The sequence below is a fragment of the Acanthaster planci genome, linkage group LG18 (genome assembly GCF_054643075.1).
Source record: "Acanthaster planci isolate LZ-2023a linkage group LG18, COTS_SCS, whole genome shotgun sequence".
Taxonomy (NCBI): Eukaryota; Metazoa; Echinodermata; class Asteroidea; order Valvatida; family Acanthasteridae; genus Acanthaster; species Acanthaster planci.
This window is the reverse complement of record NC_141794.1, coordinates 6,743,673-6,767,019: the sequence shown is the minus strand read 5'-3', so window position 1 is coordinate 6,767,019 and position 23,347 is coordinate 6,743,673. Positions and strand designations below refer to the sequence as shown.

Below are 23,347 nucleotides of genomic sequence, written 5' to 3'. Positions count from 1 at the left end.
TTAATGTTACCAGAGGGGTCTGTCAAGGTTGTCCATTGAGCCCATATCTGTTTATTATTGCAGCTGAATTGCTAGCAATTGGTATCAGACATTCTTCTGATATTGTAGGTATTCAGACTGAAGATACAGAACTGAAAATTAGTGCCTATGCAGATGACACTACTATCTTTTTAGATGGGAGCAGAAAGTCCATTTTTTCTACTTTTAAAATTCTTGATAGCTTTGAGTTGGCGTCTGGCCTTTAAGTCAATTTTAATAAATTGATTAGTCGGGGTCTCTCCTGGACTAATGGGCCTGTTAGATTCCTGGGTGTATTATTTACCCATGACGAGAAAGATTTGTTTCATTTAAACTTTGACGGCCAGTTGACGAAAATTCAGACTATGTTAAATTTGTGGTCCAGGAGAGACCTGACTCCCATTGGCAAGATTACCATTGTTAAAAGCTTGGCCCTGTCTCAATTGACCTTTTTATTGACAGTGTTACCTAATCCTCCTCAGGAATTCATTTCGCAGGTTAACAAACTGATTTATAAATTCATTTGGAATGGGAAACCTGATCTAGTAAGCAGGAAAGTTGTAATCAATGACTTCAGACATGGTGGTTTGAAAATGCTCGATTTGGAGTCTTTCCAAAAAGGTCTTAAATGCACTTGGATCAAGAGACTTCTTGACAATTCGAATAAGGCAAAGTGGAAAACTTTTGTCTATGGTGTTTTCAGACAAACTGGAATTTATGACATTATTTGGAACTTAAATATTTCTTTTTGGTTTGGTTTGGTTTGGTTTCCTGAAAGATGTTGTCAGGGCTTGGTTAGAATTGCATAATTTAAATCATTCTAATAAATTCTTGTCAGAAATCATTTGGCTTAATTCTAATGTTAAAATTAACAAGAAATGTATTTTTTATCGTACCTGGAAGGAGGAAGGGATCTTAACAGTTAAAGATCTTTGTTCAGAAAATGGAAGCTTTTTGACTTTCCATGAGTTTCAACTGAAGTATGGCAACATTAACTGCACTTTTATCAAGTACTTTGGTCTGCTAAAAGCACTTCCTATAGATTGGAAGCAACAACTAATTCATTTTGATATAATAACTAAAATTGAGTTTCCTCCATTGCTGATCCATGAGCTTTGTAACCAGAAAAATCCTTCAAAATTTGTTTATAATTTATTCTCGCAGGTTGTAGCTCAAGTGCCTAGTAAATGTCAGCAGAAGTGGACTGCATCACTTGGATTTTCCCCACAGGGGGAAGAGGTTTACCAGATCCCTTTTAGGATTACTAGGGACTCTAAGCTCCAGTATTTTCAATATAAATTTATCCAGTTTTTAATCCCAACAAATACTTTTCTTTATAAAATTAAAAAGAAGGACTCTGACATTTGTTTCTTTTATAATGAATAACGTGAGAGTCTGCTTCATCTGTTTTGGTTTTGTGAAAAAAATCAATTGTTTTGGAAGGATATTGTCACTTGGCTTAACTCTACCTCTTATTATCCAGTGACTCTGAATTGTAGGGATGTTTGTTTTGGCCTATTTCCAGAAAAAGAACTTCTCTCCCTGATTGCTGTTCTGGCAAAAAAGTTTATTTTTGATAGTAAGTGTCACGACTTAGCTTTCTTATCAATAGATGTTTTTAAAAGGTTTGTTTTTCGGTATTTCAAAATAGAGGAGGCCATTGCTACGAGAAACGGGACATTTGATAAATTCCTGAAAAAATGGGCTAACCTCTTTTTGTGAGATATTTGTAATTTTCTTCTGTCATCTGTAAGAGTTATTTGACCTTGTAATTCAGTTGGTAATGTCCTGTGTTTTGTCTTTTTGGTGTCTTTTATGTTTGTTTGTAGTCTGGAGTATGTTTTTGTTATTCCCTGGGAAGTTCTTAATGACGTGTAGTCCACTTTCTACTCCATACTCACTTTCATGTATTTTTTTTTCTATTGTTGTTGCATATTGTGAATTAAAAATAAAAAGTTATGCGCGTTGCATATTTGACGCGCGTTGCCTGGATTCAGGTTCGAAAGACAAACATGTCATTATACAGCACCGCAACGGCCGGCACGGCAGGAGTAAAGAGAAAGGCAGGCTGCAATTTGGAGTCGCAAAGAGACACAAACCGGGCCTCGTCCAGCGGGGTCGGTTCGAAGGCGGGGCCGACGTTTGAAGGAGGAACAAGCAGGTGGGACTTCGGCAAGGCCGAACTGCGGCGTATCGTTCAATATTGGAATGAAACGAAAAGATGGAAGCGATCAAGAACGATATTAATACAATTAAGAGAAGTAACTAGAAAGATACCTTTTTTTGTGAAGTCTTTTTTTACGCATTTTGGAAGTCTGCGTGTTTACGTCTTTTATTTTACGTCTACTTTTCTACGCCTATTTTTTACGCCTTGGTTAGGATTTTATTACAGCCGGAAATTGTAGAGAAAGTTTTTTGACCGGGCGTTTGCTTGCCCGTCTCTTTCGTGGCAGAGTGCACGATTTTTTTCTTTAGGAGCCATAGCAGTGTGTGGTTTCCTTTTTCTTTTCCGTTGTGGGTTCCAGAACGATGCCCACTAAGTCGGAAACGATTTTCGATGCATTTCAGAGGGTGGAGATTGTGGCGAAAGACCTCCTCTCGGCTGTCCAGCCACTACCTGGCCATCGTTTCGATGTTGTGTTTAAGACGCTGGAATTGGCTCGGCGGTTCCGACCAGCCATGACATCTATACCTGGATGTTAGGGAGTTTCGTACCAGGGAGTGGCCGTCGTCACAGTCCACTACATCTCCCAGGAAGTCGACGACAATGTTGTCCGGAGACTGCTTTCAAGGTACGGTGAGGTTCTCCAGAGTCGGTTTTGTACCCACGCTGGAGAGCCCACGGTATTTAATGGTACCCGCCAATATAAGATGAAAATACGGTCCCATATACCGTCTGTTATCCGGATAGGCAGTAGAAACGCTTGGGTCTCGTACATCGGGCAACCCCGCACTTGTGCAAAGTGTGGACAGCAGCGCCACTTTGCCAAGTCTTGTGAGCAAAAGAAGTGCTACAAGTGTCTGGGGGTGGAGCACGTCGCTTCGGCGTGTCCCAATAGAGTGGTCTGCCCTGCTTGCGGGGAGGAGGGTCACAATTTTAAATTGTGCCCCAACACCTTTCCAAGCACCATCGTTCCAAGACGTACCTGGGCCCAGGTCGTCTCAGAGGAGACGTCCCAACCCTCACGGGCTGAGGATGTGCCTCAATCTTCGGCCAAGAGTAATACTCTTTGCTCTTCGAGCGCCGAAGACGAGATCGCCACCGAAGAGACTTCTCAATATAGTGTCCCTGCTACGGCTGTGGATTCCACTGAGCGACCTCCTTTGCGTTGTATTGCTTGTGGTACGCAGGTTGGTCCATATGACCCTGACGCTTTATGCGTTTCCTGTGACTGCCCAATAGGTCACAGCATGGTATGGGTTTTGAACTGCGCCAATTGCACAAATGTGAATGGCCCGCCGCAGATAGTCTGCGTTGAGCCTGAATGTAACACTTTTTTTTCTTGAGTATCAGGAGCGAATTCGCAACATTCCCCTTGAAAAGCAGAGACAACCAACATCTGCGACCAAACGGGCTCATTCCGTCTCTTCCGACGAAGAAGAAACAATATCCCCGAGGACCGATGCTCAGACTCCGATGATTGTTGTCGAACACGAGCCCCCTTTGTCAAGTTCGGACTCAGAGTTCATGTTGACCTGCTCTTCTGCCGCTGAGGCGCCACCACCACCCGCAAAGAAAGGTCCAAGTTTGGCCTCCGTCAGGAAGGCCAAAAATAAAATGCGTAGGGCCAAACTACCAGGTATGGTGGGGTCTTCCATTTCCTGTAGTGTTCCTGGGTGCCTGGACCAGTTTCAGACGTGGCCACAATTAGTGGAACACAGGGGGAAAGCCCAACAGGACAAATCCCCCGTGGTGATCTCTTGTCCGGTCTGCAAAACAACGGTGGACTCCTCGTCTGCCTGGTTGGACCATCTTGTTTCGCCACATACTAGTTATGTTCTGAACATGGATGTGTTGGACATCAAGTTAAAGTTTAGGTATTAATTTTCCTTCTATTCCGAATGTGTTCTCCAACAGTTTTTCTTACGAATTTTCTTCTAATTTGCAGTATGGCTTCCTTAATTTCATTAAATGTTAATGGTATGCGCGACCCCTAGAAGAGGACTCGCATCTTTCAGTTTTGTTCCCAATTTGATGTTTCCTGCTTGCAGGAATGTCATGTCACCTGCGCTGATTTAGAATTGTGGCAAAGAGAGTGGCGGGGACGGATGTTTGCCAGTTTTGGTACCCCTTCGTCCTTTGGGACTATCGTTCTCCTTTCTTACCGATGTCGTTTTAGTTTTTGTGATCCCTCTGTTGATTCCGAGGGGCACACAGTTAATGGTATTTTAAAGGGTCCTGGAGGGAGTGTGCGGCTTTGTGCCGTCTATGCTCCCTAAGAGTCCCGTTGTCGTCGTGATTTCTTTTCTAATCTTGCCTTTTATTTGCGGGGCACGCTCCCAATTATCTTGACCGGTGATATATCAATTGTGTTTTAGATGCTAGCCTGGACCGTCGGTGTTCCAGTAACACGTCAAGTGCTATTGGAGCCGTGGAACTGCGCTCACTGGTATCCTGGTATCCACCTTTTCGTTGATTGACTGTTGGAAGAAACTTCATCTTTCTGTTAGTTCTTATACTTCGCCCAATGCTGCCAAGTCTGTGTTCAGCAGGTTGGACCGCTTTTACACGTCTGGCTGTGTCAAGGTGGATTCTTGTTCACATTTGCCTTCTTCACGATTCTGTTTTCTTGAAATTTGCATTTCCTTCAGCTCCCGATATCGGTGGCGGGCTTATCGCTCTCGATCAACAGAAGGCTTTTGATCGTGTTGATTGGAATTTTCTTTTTCTCTGGGGGGGGGACATTTCTCACTGAAAGATTGTTCATGATATGAACAGGAATTGCCAAAGTTCAAGGTCACGTCCTCATTTACTGTCACGATTGAGAGGTTATCTTGGGCTGCGTAATGTGGGAAATACTAATCTTTATCGCTTCTCGGCCTTCACATCGGCATCAGGAGCGAGTTCTCGAGGTCTCATCGAGGATTTTCCCGACATCTGGCTGTTCTGGAGGTTTCCATCGGGTGTGGCTGGGTTCATCGCTCGTTGGCTTATTTGTGAACATCTAGCTTCATCTGGTACAACTTTGTACATCTTGTACTCTCTTCACTTGCCGGCTGGTCTTCCACCTTTAACAAAGGAGCTGCAGTCTTCAGTCAGCTGAACACGCCCGCCTGCCCTGTGCAGTGCTCGGACCCCTGGGTACTTCAGAGCCGGTCCGGTGAGTGTTCCCTTTTTTTTCTGCATAGTCCAGCGGTTGTGGTCTGTGCCTCTTCCTTTTCTGCATAGTCTATCAGTAGTAGTCTGTGTTTTTTTCATTTCTGCTCAGTGCAGTGATCTATTTGCTTTTTTTTCACTTTTTCTTTCGTATTTTTCGGCTGTGCAGTTGACGGTCTTTTCACATTTTCATTATGACTTCAGTTAGGAGGGCTGGTGTCGTCGAGATAAGGTTCGACAGCCCAGTCTCTCCGGACAGGTTGTTTCAAAGATTAAAGCATTTGGGAGTGTCAACAGCAGGCCATCTAGTGGCGGCACAACAGCTCCCGGGTATAAATAGGTACGACGTAAAGTTTAAATCGTCGTGCCTTTGCCGGGAGTTTGTGCCCAAAGTAGAGCAGCTGAATAATTGTATTGTAACTGATTTTTATGGACTAACAGTAGTTACGGTTCGATATGTATCTCTAGACATTGATGATAACGTAGTGCGATCGATTTTGGGGCGTTTCGGGCAAGTTCTGGAGGGTCGCTTTTGCGCCTTCCTGAACGAACCTACTGTATTCAATGGTAATCACCAATACCGGATGAGGGTGACGAAACCTATTCCCTCCGTCATCCGGATTGGCGACAGAAATGCCTGGATCTCTCACCCGGGCCAGGTTCGTACCTGTGCTCGATGTGGGAGCGATGGCCATATGGCAAAGGACTGCCAGGAACACAAGTGCCTGAAATGCCTCGAAGTCGGTCATGTTTCCTCTGACTGTCCAAGTAGTTTGGGATGCACCATCTTTGGCATACGATACGATGGCTCCCTCTCGTTTTCCCATTATCTTCTTTTGTCTGAAATATTTTGTTTCCTTCTCTTTTACTGTTCAGTTGTTTTCTCCTGCTAATTTAATTTCTTCTCGTGTTTCATGATGTTTTTTATTAGACTATTTTCTATTTTAGTTATGGTTTCCCTTATATCTCTAAAAGTAAATGGCATGAGGGACGTCTCTAAGAGAACAAAGGTTTTTGAGCTTCGTAAGAACTATGATATTTCTTGTCTACAAGAGAGCCATGTGGCTACCCTCTCTGATATTACCACTGATTCTGAGCTCGAAGACTTCCTTACAGAAGGTGCAAAATTGCGCGCCCGGGTCCAACATTTAAACGACGGGGAGCATCCATCTAGTCTTTGTTTTTAGATCTGAATATAATCATAAAAAAGCTTCCTCCATTTCTGCAGTGCAACGGCCAGATGGAACTCTTGCTTCTTCGCCCCAGGAAATTCTGGGTATTTATAGAAACTTTTACGCGTCTCTCTTTTCTTCAGATAGCACTGTTGATAGTTTTCAATCCTTTTTTATCAACCAGATTTCTAGTTTTCTTTCTAAGGGGAGTGCGGAAAGTCTTGGAGAGACTCTTTCTCTTCCCGAATTGGATTCTGCTCTTTGCGGCATGCAGAATGGTACGTCCCCTGGCAGCGACGGTCTGCCTAAGGAATTTTATCACACTTTTTGGGACATACGTGGTCCTGACCTTCTTGGTGTTTTTAACTGTGCTTTTAATTTACAGGTTTTAATCTAACTCCCAAAGGTCTGGAATTATCACTTTCTCGGATAAGTCAGGTGATGGTACCTTACCTCAGAATAAAAGGCCCATTTCTTTGCTGAATGTTGATTATAAACAGCTCGCTAAAGCATTATGCAATCGTCTTTCTTCTGTGTTTCCTTCTATTATTAGTCCTTTCCCAACTTGTGGTGTTAAAGGTAGATGCATTCATGATAATGCATGCATTCTTCGTGACCATGTTTTTTATGCCGATGAGAGACATTTAAATTCACTTTTTATCTCTCTCGATCAACAGAATTTTTTGATCGTGTTGATTGGAATTTTCTTTTCATAGATTTTGTAAAAATTGGAGTTGGGCCTAATTATGTCAAATGGTTCCGTATTTTATATACAGACGTTTCTAGTCAAGTTCTGGTCAGTGGCTTTCTTTCTGATCCTTTTCCTCCTTAGAAAGGTGTCCGGCAGGGATGTCCATTGTCGCCTCTCTTGTATGTTATTTTCATTGAACCCTTTGCGGCGGCTGTTCGTAATGATGAAGATATTCAAGGAATCTTCATCCGCGGTATCAATTACATCCAGTGTAAAATTTTGCAGTATGGGAATGATACTACTTGTATTGTACGTAATGCTACTTCGGTTATTCAACTTTTTATTATTGGTCATTTTCAAGGTGATAGTGGTTCTGTTCTACGTATTTCGAAGCGTTTTTTAAAACAGCGTGTTGAGGCGGATTTTCGCAGACTAGATAGAGACCTGTTTTTTAGACGATGGAGTAAGTCGGGCAATGTCATGTCTGTCCGCAACAACCGGGTTTTAGTGAACTTGCAGGGGATTTCTATTTTTGAGGCCTTTTGCCCCTTTGTCGTAGTTTTTGGTGCTAGGTCTGTCAGGGTCAAAATTGTTTGCTCTTTAACTAGGGTTAAGGATTTAGGGGCCTGTCCTCTGGAAAGGTCGAAACATCACCGATGCTGTGGGATCCTTTGGGGAATCCGTGCAGCGGGACAGGTCTAAACGCCGTACTGCGGTTTTGGGGACAGACTTAGTGCTTTTCTTCACTGATTCTTTTGCTCCGAGTATATGTGACTTGTTTTTCTCTGTAGATTTTCATCTAAGACGCTTTGTTGCCTTTTAATTCAATTTTTTCGGAGGCTCTTGTTGCTGTTTGTGGGATTTTGGATAGTTCTTTGTCGTTTTGTGACTGGTTTTAGTGTAGGTGCCAAGCTCAGGCAGGGGGAGTCGTACTCCCATGAAAACTGTGGTCTGGCGTGGCCAGCCTACCCGGGACCTCTTGTCCCAAAATCAAAAAACAGTACGTCTTTCAGTACGTCTTGTACTATTACAACCTCAGCGTCATGTCTCTTCGCCGAGAAAAGACAATTCTCCTTCATCTTGACGAGAAAGAAGAATATGGAGAAAGTCTGCGAATTGATCGCGCGTGAAGCTGGTGAGGATAAAGTATTGCGTGTGCAGCAAGTGCAGCAAAGCAGTGGGCTGTGACAACACGAGACGATGCCACTAAGCAGCAGTTTCTGCGCTCATCCATGCGGATCGGCAATCATGCGGTTGCTGTGACGTCTGAGGCGAAACTAATAACCTACGTGACTGTGTCTATGGCTCCGTATGAACTATCGGACGCAACGGTCACCACAGCGCTTTCTGCATACGGCAAGGTACTAAGTATTCGACGAGGCCATTGGCAGCGACATGCTGGTTGGGAGAACGGCAAACGGCACGCGAGAATGGAGCTTGAAAAACCCATTCCATCGTATGTCCGAGTTGGCTCCTATCTCCTCGAGGTACGATACGACAACCAGCCGGCAACCTGTCGGAGATGTGGTCAAGAGGGGCACAAGGCAGCTGAGTGTCCGACCCTGGTGTGTTACAACTGCCAGCAGCCAGGGCATCGGAGCAACCAGTGCCCCAACCAGTTAAGTGTTTGACGTGTGGGGAGGACGGCCACATCAGCCGGCAATGCCCTCGGTCTTTTGCCAACTGACTTCGGGGTCCCCAGCTGTCCGGCAGTGATACTGAGAGTGAGGAAGAGCATCCCTCCGACCAGCGGTCTGCAACGATGCGCCCCCCCCCCTCTTTTGGAAGGTAGGCCAAGCCGCACTGACCGACCGCCGACCTCGCCCGACAGGCTGCTCCACCGGGACAGGTCCGCGTTGACCGCCGGGACCGCCGCTTTCCGGTCCACGCTCCGGTGACTCCCGGAGTCGCACAAAGACTGGAGACAAAGCCCCAGCAACAAAGGAGTCCCCAAAACCACAAAGGGCTTTACACAGCAGGCGTCGTGGTGGCCACTCTCAAGGCGGTCGGCCTAGACCGTTTCCAGCGGCTGAAGCATGGCAGCCTAGCCGGAGCACTGTCACCACCTCAGGAAGCGACTCGTCCGAAGAGGAAATGAGCACGACGATCAGTCACGGCCCGGAAGAAGACTCCTCGGTGTTCTGTAACGAAAAGCCTTTTTGATGTCTAATTTGAATACCTTTTTTGTGTTTGCTCATGGCTCATTGCATGCTGAGAATTTAGCTTGTTCTTTTCTTAAACAGGACTCTTTTGTTAAGTTGGATAAGCTTGAGCAGAGCTCAGTGTGCAGTCTGTAGATCAGTCATTTATATTTGAATTATTTTGTATCACCAGAGAATGGAGGGCCACTCCCTTACATTCCGTCTTTTTGAAAACTGGGTTGGGCACTCTGTATAAAAACTAGAGCCCACTATTGCCTGTCGAGGATTTGCGACTGGGTGTTGGCAAAGGCAACATGCTGTTTTGATTTGTTTCTGTTGCATGTACATGTATGAATACCACTTCTGAAACATGTGGATATCCTGACAAATTCTGTGCCTCGTCTCAGCCGTGCCTGTAGTCACTGTAGTTCTGTTATTATTGTATAAATTACTGGTTGTGCTGTATAATTGTAGATGCAGTAATGAGTACTGATCAAACTGTTTAAAGATGGCACTTGATTCGGTTACTTGCTGACTATAGCCACGAGCTAATTAGATTGTGAATTACAGCCGAGAAGTTTGTTGGGCTGATTCAACGATTTGAATCCATACTGTCAAATTGTAAATATTTGAAATGATGCAATTATTTTTGTTCATTAATTAAATGCCAGAAGCCAGTTGCGAATTTAAAACAAATAGTTTTTTTCTGTTTAGTTGATTTGTGTGTGTTCCCACTACTGGCGGAGTCCTAATTAAAGGTATTTCGTTACAAACGTTATAAACGGAATGCTTCCAGTAAGCCCCCCCCACGGTCTATCCCTGCTGGTACTCGAACCAAGACGTGGGCGGAACGAGTTGTCCATTCAACTCAGGCCGGAAAGGACGATTCGGACAGTTCCTCGTCGGGAGGATCACTAATTTCGGTAGTCTCCTCCAAGCTGGGCCTTTCTTCTCCTTCCCCACCGACGTTCACTGATAACGACGACATCTGGGTTACACCGCAACCGAGAAGGAAAAAGAAAGCCCAAAGATTGGTTCCTAAAGACTGTCACTAATGGTAATTTGTTTAATCATATTTTGAGCATTCCTTGTGTTTATTATGATTCGAAATCTGTATATTCCTATTTTTGTTGTTATGGTAGCTGTTCAATTTTTTTCTTTGAATGCTAATGGGCTGAGGGACCCGGGCAAGCGCCGCTGGGTTTTTGAGACTTGTAATTCAACTAATACGGAAATTTTATTTTCATAAGAAAACCATGCCTGTTGTTTCAGAGACTCTTGTACGTGGTCTCAAGAATTTGGCGGCGCTGGCTTTTGGTCCTTTGGTAGAAATATTAGTTGTGGAGCAGCTATACTGCTCTCACGACGGTACTCGTGGGCACCGTCTGACTTTCTCCGTGATTCACAAGGTCGTATTGTGTCTCTGACAGTTAATTACCCAGGGAGTAGTAAAAAAAAAATCGTTAATTAATATGTATGCTCCTTATGACCCAAAACTGCGCCAGAAGTTCATGTCTGAGAATTTACCTTTACATTGTGAAGGAATGCGCTATGTGATTCTGGGAGTGACTTTAACTGTGTTGACAATCTTGATTTTGATTCGGGGGGGGCATAATCTACAAAGTCTGAGGGGTTCCAATGAAATCCAAAAAATTGTGAGACTGTACGACCTTGTGGATTGCTGGCGGGAGCATCATTCCGGTCTGTGTAGATTTAGGTGGTATTCGCGTGATAAGACGTGTTCCACACGCATTGACCGGATTTATGTGTCCCGTGAGTTGTCAGCTGGTGCTCAGAGTGCGATTGTCGCTTTTCCTCTGTCGGATCATGACCTGGTCACCACCACCTTGTCAGCTCAGCTTCATAAAATCGGGAAGGGGGTTTATAAACTTAACACTTCCTTTTTTGACTGCCTGCATTGTGGACAGCTCAAAAGCTTGTTTCATGTTTTTGTTTTTGTCCCGTTGTTTCCTACTTGGGGAGTCTCAATCATAGGCTTCCTTTCAGTGCTGAAGAGGTTATTTTCCTCCCGCGAAAAGTTTTAGCGTTTGTTTGTTGCCAAGTTTAGTGTATTCAGCGGGTTTGTTTTATTGTAACTTTTTTCTTCATGGTCAGTTCCCATGTGGCATGTTTGTTAGTTGTGCCTGATTTTCTCTTGATAAATTGTCCTCCATGTAAGTCAAGTTTTCTTGGATTTTGCACACTGTATAAGTCGTTTGATGTAGTGAATTGTTTTTTGTGTGTGCTCCGAATTTGCTGTTTCTTGTATACATTTATTTTTTTCGTCTTGTGCAAGTGTCTTTAGTCACTAATCATGTCTGTTATTGACTTCTAATGTTTGAGTATACGTTTTAATTTTATCGTTATAGGTTATCACGATTGATTTGTTATTGTATATCTATTGCGATAGTTTTTTTCGTAAGATTAAACCATTTTAAGCATCGCATCTGTTCTTTTCAGTGTGATATCTGAAACGCTGTTCATTGAGAAGCCAGTTTATCATCACTTCGATTCAGGATGGCTACTAGAACGCTACGAAGAGATCGTTCTGTGTTCCTGTCATGCGACGAAAAGGTCACCTACAGAGAGGCGGGTACTCTAGTTGCGAACACCCTGAGAGAGGAAGACGTGGCCTGCGTCAAGCAACTCAGCGACCGACGTTGGTGCGTGACGACCAAATCTGACGCCAGTAAGGAGAGGCTGTTGACGAGCGTACTACGTATCAACCAGCACCCCGCGATGGCGAACTTGGCATCGAAAGGGGTCACCTTTGTGACGGTCCGAGTCACCCCCTTCGAGCTCCCAGACATTACAGTCACCACTGCGTTGTCTCCCTATGGCAAGATCTTGGGAATTCGAAGGGGCCATTGGCAGCTCCACGCCTCATGGGAGAACGGCCACCGCCACGTCCGAATAGAGCTCAGCCGGCTGATCCCGTCCTACTTGCGTGTCAGTGGGTCTCCGAGTCGTCTGAAGAGGATGCCTGTGTGGTCTGCTCCATCTTGGCGTTATGCTGGGGAGCGTCCACAATCCTCGGCGGATCAGTTCGGCTCCGTCCGCCCCGTTTGGGAGGGAGAAAAAACAATGTGGCCGCCTGTCCGCAGGGTTTCACCGCGTTGGAATAGGAACTAAAAGAGACACCAGAGAGGTTCTCGCAGACCTGAGCAGCGAAGGTCCCCTGGCAACGGGCTGCCACGTGTCCCTCAGCACCAGAAGCCCGGCATGCTGAGGTTGAGGACAGTCGATGCTACGATGGTCCAGCTGTTCGCAATTGTAGCACTTCGTAACAAGACAAGCAGCCGGACGGTGTCCCACGTTGGATGTCATAGTAGGTCTGAAACGCCGAGCCAATTCCGGCTTTTTAAAAACCACATCAAACCGATTACCAAGTAGTGGCTGGACCGCCGAGAGGAGGTCTTTCGCCACTATCTCCAACCTCCGAAACTCATCAAAAATCTTCTCAGACTGAACTTCGCTGTCGAACCAAAGTTCGAATGCGCACTGGTTATTACTTAATAAAGGTGGACATCGTTCTTGAACACCCACAACGAAAAAAAAAAACACACACACTGCTATGGTTCCAAAAGAAAAGTCTGTGCACTCTGCCACGGAAGAAAAGAGCCAGCAAACGCCAGGTCAAAAAAAAAACCTAATTTCTTTCGTTAATAAAAGCTTAACCAAGGCGTAGAAAGATAAAGGTGTAGAAAAATAGACGTAAAATAAAAGACGTAAAAACGTAGACTTCCAAAGGGCGTAAAAAATAGTTTTTACAAAAAAAGGATCAAATTGTCGACACGAAGGTCGTAGAAAGGCCTTTAATGGCAAAAATGTTAGCAAAGTGCCACACAACGTATTTTGGCCCAAGGCTAAGAAGCGTTCAAGATTAGTATTTTCCACATTACGCAGCCCAAGATAACCTCTAGACCGTGACAGTAAATGAGGACATGACCTTGAACTTTGGCAATTCCTATCCAGATCCTGAACAACCTTTCAGTGAGAAATGTTTCCATGGTCGACTCTGCACAAGTACATGAGCTTCACTGTATGCAAGCTACAAGAAGGCGCCCTTCACAATTGCAGTTGTCCCGCAGTGTCTCTACACTCGACGTAACGCTACACCGAGAGTGACTCCACGTTATGGGCGTGGCGATATTGCACGCTTCCAAGACCCTGTGACAGTCACAGTGTGCCATTGTTTACATTCTTTACTTCTGGTCGAGGCGCCCGTTTCTTAAGTACAGAACCCGTAATATTTCAGTATTTCACAATCAGGACTTGTGATAAGAAAATGAAACAGTAAAATCAGTCGCTACCTATCGGGTTTTAAATTTGAAAGGCCGCGAGGGTGCGCTTCACAGGATCACGTGTTGAATGTACGTGTGAAAGGATGGTTTACTGTCGGCAGTAAGAGCCAAACGATGCAGTTCCAAAATTATTGAAAATCATCCATGAGGCACGCACTTGCCTTTTGCGCTACGTAGAAGCGCGCACCCGACGGCGCATAATAAAAAGCTGGACTTGTCAATACACAATGATTAACCAACACATAATTTGTAAACTTGAAAAGTTTGCAAGCACACACTGCGTGCTGAATATTTAATGAGATGAACAGCCCTTAGAACAATGAAAAGAATGCACGTCTGTTGCGTACGTTATGTGCGTTGTATGTTTCACGCACGGTGCCTGGATTTAGGTTAGAAACACAATGATTAAATCATTTATAAACTTGGAAAGTTTGCAAGCACACACTGCGTGCTGAATATTTTAGTAAGTTACGCGCGTTGCATATTTGACGCGCGTTGAGTGGATTCAGGTTAGAAACAAAAACATGTCATTATACAGCACCGCAACAGCCGGCACAGCAGAGGTAAAAAGGAAGAAAAGCTGCAATTTGGGGCGAAACTTTTGAGTCGCAAAGAGACACAAACCGGTACTTGTCCAGCGGGGTCGGTTAGAAGGTGGGGCTGACGTTTGAAGGAGGAACAAGCAGGTGGGATTTCGGCAGGGCTGAACTGCGGCGTATCGCTCAATACTGGAATGAAACAAAGAGATAAAGAACGGGTATTAATACAAGCAGAAGTAACTAAAAAGATAAACCTAGAAAATAACACAACATCCGAAGTAGCTTGGCACAAAAGGGGCTTTCAATTAAACAGCCATCGACCTATCTCTTCTTTGAAATAGTGGTGCGTTGGATATCGCCGCGGCGGCCAAGGTCGCCAAGTACGATGGACTTCGGCAAGCTGTGGCTACTGCGGGTAAGGACGTTGAAGTGTACGGCTTTGCGGTCGGTTCCCTCGGTTCCTGGTGCCCAGGAAACGAGAGAGCACTTCGGCGCCTTGGGATATCCAAGCGCTACCGAGGTCTGATGCGTCGTCTGTGCTGCATAGACGCCATCAATGGTTCCTGGGACACTTACATCGAACGCATCACCGGCCACCGTCAGTACACTGACGAGTAGGCCTTTCCCGAGCTTGTCACAAAGATACTGCATTATGTATTTTGCTAATAACCATGCTTTCTTATTTTGTTCTTTCCTACAGGTGAAATCTACCGGGGCTGCGACGAAGAAGATTGACGACCGAAAGAGGATGCCAGTCTATTTAATTTTTTACTTATAGCCAGGTTAACTCTGCTTATTATACAGGGTTTAAATCCACCCTGTTTAACTTATCTTCTTTTTTCTACGTTCACTTTATTATAAGCACCTCTGTTAAAGAGGCTTTGGATTGTATAATTACTTATCTTTTTGTATCTTAAATGATTATATTTGTAATAAACCTCTGTTCTTTTCAGTGTGATATCTGAAACAGCCAGTTTATCAAACTGATCTTTGAACTTTGGCCGTGGAATAGGGGCTTGCCTCGTCCTGGCCACGGTTGGCCCAGTATAGCAGTACAGTCAGGATTTGGCCCACTCCCTTCGGGGGAACACAAAAAAGGAAAAAAAAAACACGGACTAACTTCAGTTTTGTTGAATCACTTTATCTCTCGGCTCTTTCTTCTTCTCCGACACATTCCGACTAAATAAAAAGGCCATTTTACAAAACTGGACATTAAACAGTATATTTCGTAGCAATAACGGCATGCAAGAATGTCAATAAAAGTGGCTAGGGAAAGAAAGAGACATAGACACGGCACCCACTACTTGTCGCATTTTATTTTTTTATATTTATCTCCCCCCTTCCAATTTTCCTTCTGTCCGTCCCCTGGTTCTCCTTTGACTTCACGTTCTGACCCCGTTTACCGCCAGAGGTGGCTGTCATCCCAACCGCATGCTCGTGCAGCTTCTACCGCGTCCGCGCATGCGTTATACCTGCTCTGACGACTTGTCGTCCGCATCATTTTCACTAGCAATTGAACAGAGCAAGAACATCATGTCTGGACGAGGCAAGGGAGGCAAAGGACTGGGCAAGGGGGGGTGCCAAACGCCACCGGAAGGTCCTCCGTGACAACATCCAGGGCATCACCAAGCCGGCCATTCGTCGCCTTGCGCGCTGCGGAGGAGTGAAGCGCATCTTTGGTCTCATTTACGAGGAAACGCGTGGAGTCCTGAAAGTCTTCCTGGAGAACGTCATCCGTGATGCGGTCACCTACTGCGAACACGCCAAGAGGAAGACTGTCACTGCCATGGACGTGGAGTACGCGCTCAAGAGACAAGGGCGGACGCTGTACGGCTTTGGGGGCTAGACCACCGAACTCCCATCATAAGGTTCGTCAGGTGCTTGGAGATTGACACAAGTGAGTGCAGAACATCGCAACCTACCGTCCCGGGCCGAACGCCTGACAGTGGACTGCGTTCCGATTGGATAACTCCAAGGGCAAGCGCAGCGCTTGACTAGTCACAACTACACTGACATTAATTTGGGGAGGAATCGACAAGAAGGTAAAGTACACTGACAGCTCTTTGTCAAGAGAATGAAAACCATCACCATAATCGCTCAACAACACACGACACTTTTACACTGACTGTCACTCGGCATACATCACGGCAGTACGGATACCCTGTGCGTTCCATGCCTGTGAGGGCGAAGTACCACGAGACATGAGAGATGGCATCATCGTAACGTTACACGAGAAAAGAGCAGAGAGATAAAGTGATTGAACAAAAATTAAGTTAATCCATCTTTTTTTTTGGTTCCCCGAAGGGAGTGGGCCGAATCCCGGATGTACTGCTACACCGGGCCAACCCAAGATACTGATGGGCACTTGTGGTCTTTGGTCCCGATCTCGGTTTGAGGCGGGTCCCGCTGTCGTCCCCGGGGTTAGCTGTCATCCTGGCACGGCACAGCTTAAGAATGCCTGGATATGTGAGTTTGCGGTATCGGTGGAAAGGATAGTGTCTCCGCTTTTGAAATACTTGTAATTTGAAGAAAACGGGTTGTTTAGTTTTTCAGAATTAATTAAGTTAGAGGAGTGGCTGTTCGTGAAAACGCAAAAAAGATAAATGAGCAAATTCGCCCCGTGCGTGTAAAATTCGCCTCTTCGTGAAAACGCTCAAGTCAGCACGCGCGAAATTCGCCCCACTGGGATTCAAATTCGCCCCTTCGTGAAAACGTTCCGAGTCTGTTTGTACAGTTTTTGCCCCCTTAGCAAACGATAAGTCTATGCTATTTCAAAGCGATCATGCGTAGGGGCGCTGTGAGTATTAGAGGAATTCAGATGCCGTGGAAAGTACAAAGTTAAACTTGTTTGTGTGTCACCTTGCCGTCAGTAGGCCTAACTATTTGTATTATGTTTTTTTCCATCTACAAAGAAAGCAATATGACACTTCCTGTATTCACACAGTTTTCAAGAATTTAGACTGATTAACATAATAATCAATTAATGAATCAATTATGCTTATTTTCCAGCATTACAAATTGGATTTTTTTTTGCACCTGTATATTTACAGGTTTTAGTATCTTTCAGTTTAAAAAGCAGAGAGGCAAAATCCATATATTACAAGCATGTTACATACATTACATGAATTCATTCATACAGGCATTCATACAATCCACGATGTAATGAAAGTAAAAAGAATAAATAATAACATGATTCAAAGATAAAGTATTCAGTATAATCACTTACTGATATACATTATAATTACTTATTTTCCTTTCTGCAAGAAATGAAAATTATTTTAATGAACATTTTCAAGTATTTCATTGCAAAATCAAATGTTGTAAAGCTAAGAAAGATCAATTAAGAAAGACTCCAAAATAACAGATTTGTTTTTTACACAGTATAAAGTTAGTCCAGGTTCAGGCAAAAGTGACAGTAATATTTTATAGGGCGCTATATTTCAAGAATTGCATTTCAGAATTAGAACTGCAGTTACAACTAATGCATGAAAGACCGTTATACATTTAAATATATTTTTTTAATTGCTGCTTTAAAAAGGTAGTATTTCTAATAGGTTTATTTCAGCTTCAAAACCTGTTTCCAAATGCACCATATTTTAGGTGCAAACTGCTAAATTACAATTCACTGTAATTCATGTGTGTCAGAAGCGCAGCAGTTGTGCTTAATTAATTAAAGAGGAATTTGGCAGAACTCTATGACTTCCAAATCTGTCAAGTAAAAACAATAAGACCAGTACACTGGTGATAAAAAAAATCTAATTGCTTGACAGGTTAAAATGTTTAGGGTAATGGTGTTTACCTCCCTCCCTCATACTCTACCTTGACAAAGTTTGTCTAAATGGTAAGGAAACCATTTTATAAGCACAATTTTACAATGCCACAAAATCAAAATAGGGGTCTTGCATTACCATAAATATGGTAAATATTGTTTTGCTCAAAAAACGAAAGTTTTAACCTAACACAAACAGGCAAACAGGGCAAGAACTCAATAACCCTTCAGAAACATGTCATGCTGCACCTATGTACTAACAAGAGCTCCTATTCAGATAGATTCATTGAAGGACGGGAATGGGTAAGTAGATACAACTCTTGAACTTCAGGATACTTAACTAACGTAACAATTTACAAATTGATATATAGGAAGTCAAAGAGAAAGTCTGGATGCAAGTGTATAATCAGTACCACGAACATTAATGCACCTTGAGACCAGGTGGCACCTAGGAATACAAACACGATATTCTACTACGTCTACACCAACCACAATAGGCTAATAAGGGAAGAGATAACAAGAATCTTTGTAATAAGGCACAAGAATTGTAGAATCAGCAGCAGAGTGCAGGAAAAAGCCTGCTACAAAGTCAGCTGTGGAATAGCATAATGTAAATATATTTACAGGAAGGAAAAATAGTGAAAGTTTCTTGCAATATGGAAATTCAGTGAGGAAGTTGTCGGTAAAATATTTGATAATCAGGATGACAAACAACTGGTGTTGGCCCTGAACAGAGCTTCATTAAATCCTGGTATTTGCTGTCTGATATCTTAGGTGGACCTGACAGATAGCATGACTGAGGCTGGATACGTTCAGTGTCTGTGTTTCTTGTAGATTTGTCGAGCTTGATCACAGAAAAGGCATCATCGGTATGAGAGTACTTGAAAAGAATTTCATCAGATTTGACCTTCATCACCTTGACCTGCTTAAACTTTGTCCAGTCAATGCCTTTACCATCCTCAGACAAACGAACCCTGAGGATGCCACACTTCTGTGAACATGACTTCCAATCCTGAATGTCCAGTGACTGGACAGTGAAAACATGGTAAGGCCTTGGGTTTTTCCGTGCCATTTTACAGATGGATACCAACTGGGAAGGGACAGAAATGTCACGCACCTGTCTGGTAGCTCTTTCAATGGTGCTATGCATAGAATCACCCTCAGACTGCCCATGGTTTGTTTCAAAGTAATGTAGTGTGACATCACGAACAGTCTGAGAGTGCTTGATGAAATATAGAAGCATTGTTGGAAGAATGGAGTTCTTGTTTTGTCCAACACAACCATCAGAAAAGAGATCAACAGACTCAACATGTTGAGCGTCCAGAATTTGCAGGTATTTATGCAAATAGGAAGATATCTCACAAGCACCACGACGTGTTTGGCCTTCATGGGAGAGGAAGCAAAAACCATCCTGGCTGCCAAGGTCATAAATTGTAAAATTATAACATGCCAAGCGCCTTTTATAGAAAATCTCAGACCTTTGAGATTGCGGCAGATAGATTACAGACTGGAGGTCAAAACCTGCAGCAGCATATTTTGAACTCCTGGCTGCTCTCTCCTTTGCATCAGCTTTGATGGCACGAGCCTTTTCCTTTTCTTCAATATGTTTCTGGTACTGTGGCAACAATTCTTGCTTCTTATCCTCACCTGATTTCGTGTAGGTTTCACACAAACCACATGTGTCCTTTTTGGGATGATGGAACTTAAGGTTCAAGGAGTGAAACACATTTTTGTACAGAGACAATGACGCACCTTCTGGCTTCTCCTTTATGTACATGCCATACATCATCTGGAGGTTCATGTCAGAAGCCAGGTATTGACACTTGCTGGATGCACGACAGTAATGTGACTCCATCCTTGGAAATTTCTCGATGTGTTCTTGAACCTCATTTCTCAGAAGAGTGTCGAGATCAGAGCGCTGTCTCCCCCACGTTTTTCCCCTTGAAGAATGCCACATGAGTCAAGTTTTGAGAAAACTGTTCTGATTTGCTTCTCTGTCACATCGATCGTGGACATGAACATGCTACGACAAACTTTCCAGGTCTCAGAAATGCAGGTGGGCTTGGGCAATGTACATGTATAATGAAAGCTTCTGTAACGCTTTGATGCTGTTGTTCCCACAGAAACATATCTCAAAATCCATTCACGTTGCTTGTCCAAGCAAGCCATGTTGTAATATCTGCCTCCATCACTACAGAGCAATCCAGATTACTGCATCTAGCAGTACATTTGCTGACACCCAAAACACCTTGCCTCGGAGGAATCTGTCTGTTTGACTTTTCTGTAAAATAGGCCACGCCACTATTTCTTTTTTCTTTAACAAGAAAATTTCTGGACCTTTTGATCTTCTTTCGTTTGGGGGAAAGAGCCTTTCCAACACCATTAACATGAAAGTCACCAGGGTCAGGAAATGAGATGGAATCATCACCTTGCCCCGAGGAAAGACACACACTATCATCAACTGGCATTGAGACAAGTGGAGAAGATGAAACTGGACGATACCGCCCAGACCGAGCAGTAAAGAAAGATAGAAAACTTCCTCCAGGGCCAGAACTGTCAAGCTGTAATGAAGCAGCGGGAAGAGAGGAAACTGGTGGATACTCCTCAGAATGAGAAGAAGAGGAAGGAAAATCACTCCCATGGTTAGCACCATTAACATGCAATGAAACGGCTGCAGGAAAAGAAACTGGTGGATAACGACCAGTCCGAGCAGAATATAAATATCCAGAACCATTACTTGGCACTGATGCAGTAGCAGCAGAAGAAAGTGGTGGATACTGCCCAGAACGAGCAGAAGATGTAAAATCACTGTCACGGCTAGCACCATCACATGGCACTGACGCAGCAGAGGAAAGTGGTGGATACTCCTCAGAACGAGCAGAAGATGTAAAATCACTGTCACGGCTAGCACCATCACATGGCACTGATGCAACAGCAGGAGAGGAAAGTGGTGGGTACTGCCCAGAACGAGCAGAAGAAGATGGAATATCACTCTCTGGGTAAACATCATCGATCTGCAGTGAAGCAGGAGAGATAGATGGAATATTAATGCATCTGGAGTGAACATCAATGACCTGGGTTGAAGCACAAAGAGGTGAACTGGATATAATTTCAACATCCTTTGGGTCTTAAACTGCCAAAGGGGCTGAACAGCTCTTTGCATCAATCATCTATAATTCACCATGTACATTATGCGAAGTACATGTTTTGCTTGTATTAAAATGATTAAAACAAAGATATTCAAGGCAGCGGTGGCAGGCAGCCCACACTTCATCTTTGCACTGGAATTCCCCACAAACTGCTGGCCCTTCAAGAACGTCATTTCCAGACATCTTGTCCAAGGGTCTTGGTCCACCTGCAAAATATAAACACAAATATTCTGGCATGAAAGCAACAAACTTTGAGATATTAAACTTTGAGAAACAAGAAAGCAAAACAAAAAAGACAATAATGCAGATTATATAACAATGCTTTTTATGTCTATTGGCATGGCTGCCATTTAAAAAAGGGAGAGGTTCTTGATGTGTGCGTTATTGTAACCAGGATACATGTCTACATATATATGCACTTGCATATGGAAATTATCAGAAGAAAAGAATTTCTGGAATTGCTGCCTGAAAAATTTAAAAATACAACAATGCCCGCGATGGAGTAATGGAACATAGCAGAATTAAACAATTAGTCGGAACATTGAGAAACAATCAGAACATAAGGTTCAGAGTAAAGGTGTCAAAATTCAGAGCAATCTTCAATAAAAATGAGTGTAGTTGTAACACCCTGATACATGTGGTTGTTTTTAATGTGAGCTGAATGTTTTTTCATGATTTGTCTATTCCAACACCAGTGCGCATGACAATAATCACTCTCATTTAACAACAGTTTTTTGGAGTTACAGTTTTAAATTTAACTCTGAATAAGCTCACCATTGAGTTTGGACGACAGATACTGCGATAGGGGAATTTCATCATCATCGTCAGTGTCAGAGTTGGGAGGTGACTCCTCCATATCGATGATGGTACCCTTCCACTCGCCATCATTCCACAGCATGGTAACTGATGACCCTCTCCGCAGGACACCATCAAACTTCAAATCTGCAGTGGACACCACATTTTTTGGCCCATCCTTTTCTCAAAGAACCACCACATCCATGACGGGGAAGCTTCTGCAATTTAAAAAAAAATGTAAATTTCCTTCAGTTAATTTTCTAAATGTTAACAAGTTGAAAAATTCATGGTTGGTCAAAATTTTCACTCCGTGAGTGTGACTAATCTTGCCAGAACTTACATGCAGATGTTGGAATTATTATTATGACAATACTAGGGAAAACAACCTACTTTTTTGCTTTACAGAGGAGCCCAGTTGTGATTTATTGACACCTGGTGCTAAACCTATTTTTCACAGGATACACTTTCAAAGAATTAAAATGTGGCAGTAGGCCTAATAATGTTACGTTGTAACCACAACCTACTAGGCTAGATACTTAAGTAAGCACTTCAAAAATCAAGACTTGTTTGAAATGTTTGCACATATTGCTTCTAAACATGCAGTTTGGGTGTATTTGTTGTTTCAGCAAACCCCAATGCTTAGCTTCAAAATAACCAGTTTGCTGACAAAATTTTTTCTAGATTTCTCTAGATTGGCATTTGAAAAAAAAACTTTTAGGCCTGAAGGTTCATCAGAATTTTTCAACTTCAAAGGTGTGAAATGTTAACATCTGATTTTACAAGATGAGCAAGTAGTGTAGTAGTATTGGTAGGGTCTACGTTTTCAAAAAGGCAACCACATGAACCAGCCAATTTTTTGCCTAATTCCCTGACGCCTCGAATTCCAGACTAATCTGCTAGTGATAGCCTAATGCCATGGCAATCAATATTATTTTGTCAAGCATGTGTCAAGGTAACCACTATTTTATAGCCTACCAGTTTTATTTTTGTCACAAAACAAGCTTGCCAATAGTCAAACACTCCGCGAGGAATTCGAGACTCTAAGACCGCCACATTCGTGAGGAAATTGGCATGATTAGGCCTAGCCTTGCACAATGGTAGTGGGCCTACTACTAGTAGGCTTGAACTACATGTAGCCTAGGCCCGACCTAGGGCTAGGCCCGACCTAAACAGTGTCAGTGTTTGCGTACATAACTGAGCTTCAATTAAATATGAGCTAAGTAACGTTTAGGGAAAGGTGAGTTTTTTCAATAATCGTGGAAGGAGAAGAATGCACTCTTAATTCCACACTTACCTTGGTATATTCAGCCTGGAAGTTCAAGGACAGAATTAATGACGGACGGGACTGCAGCTAGTTGTTGCTAGACGCCCTATTGCTTATTTGACATCGTTCCCATATGCTATGCATGCACGCGGCATTACATGACTGGTCATGCGCGCCTTTACTTATCG

At 43.5% G+C, this 23,347-nt stretch overlaps 1 protein-coding gene and 1 non-coding gene across 2 annotated transcripts; one reads left to right on the top strand and one right to left on the bottom strand.

The window, feature by feature from the left end:
• Positions 1–15,075: 15,075 nt before the first annotated feature.
• Positions 15,076–15,260, top strand: LOC147796133 (U2 spliceosomal RNA). The gene has a single exon (XR_015428362.1). It is a non-coding gene; the product is annotated as a U2 spliceosomal RNA (small nuclear RNA).
• A 2,225-nt stretch (positions 15,261–17,485) lies between these two features.
• Positions 17,486–21,998, bottom strand: LOC147796132 (uncharacterized). Its single transcript, XM_087148947.1, has 3 exons — positions 21,875–21,998; positions 21,219–21,306; positions 17,486–19,891 (listed from the first exon to the last, which is right to left on the bottom strand). The coding sequence occupies exons 1-3, from the start codon at positions 21,996–21,998 to the stop codon at positions 18,616–18,618; spliced, it is 1,488 nt and encodes a 495-aa protein (XP_087005073.1). The 3' UTR covers positions 17,486–18,615.
• Between the last annotated feature and the right edge of the window lie 1,349 nt (positions 21,999–23,347).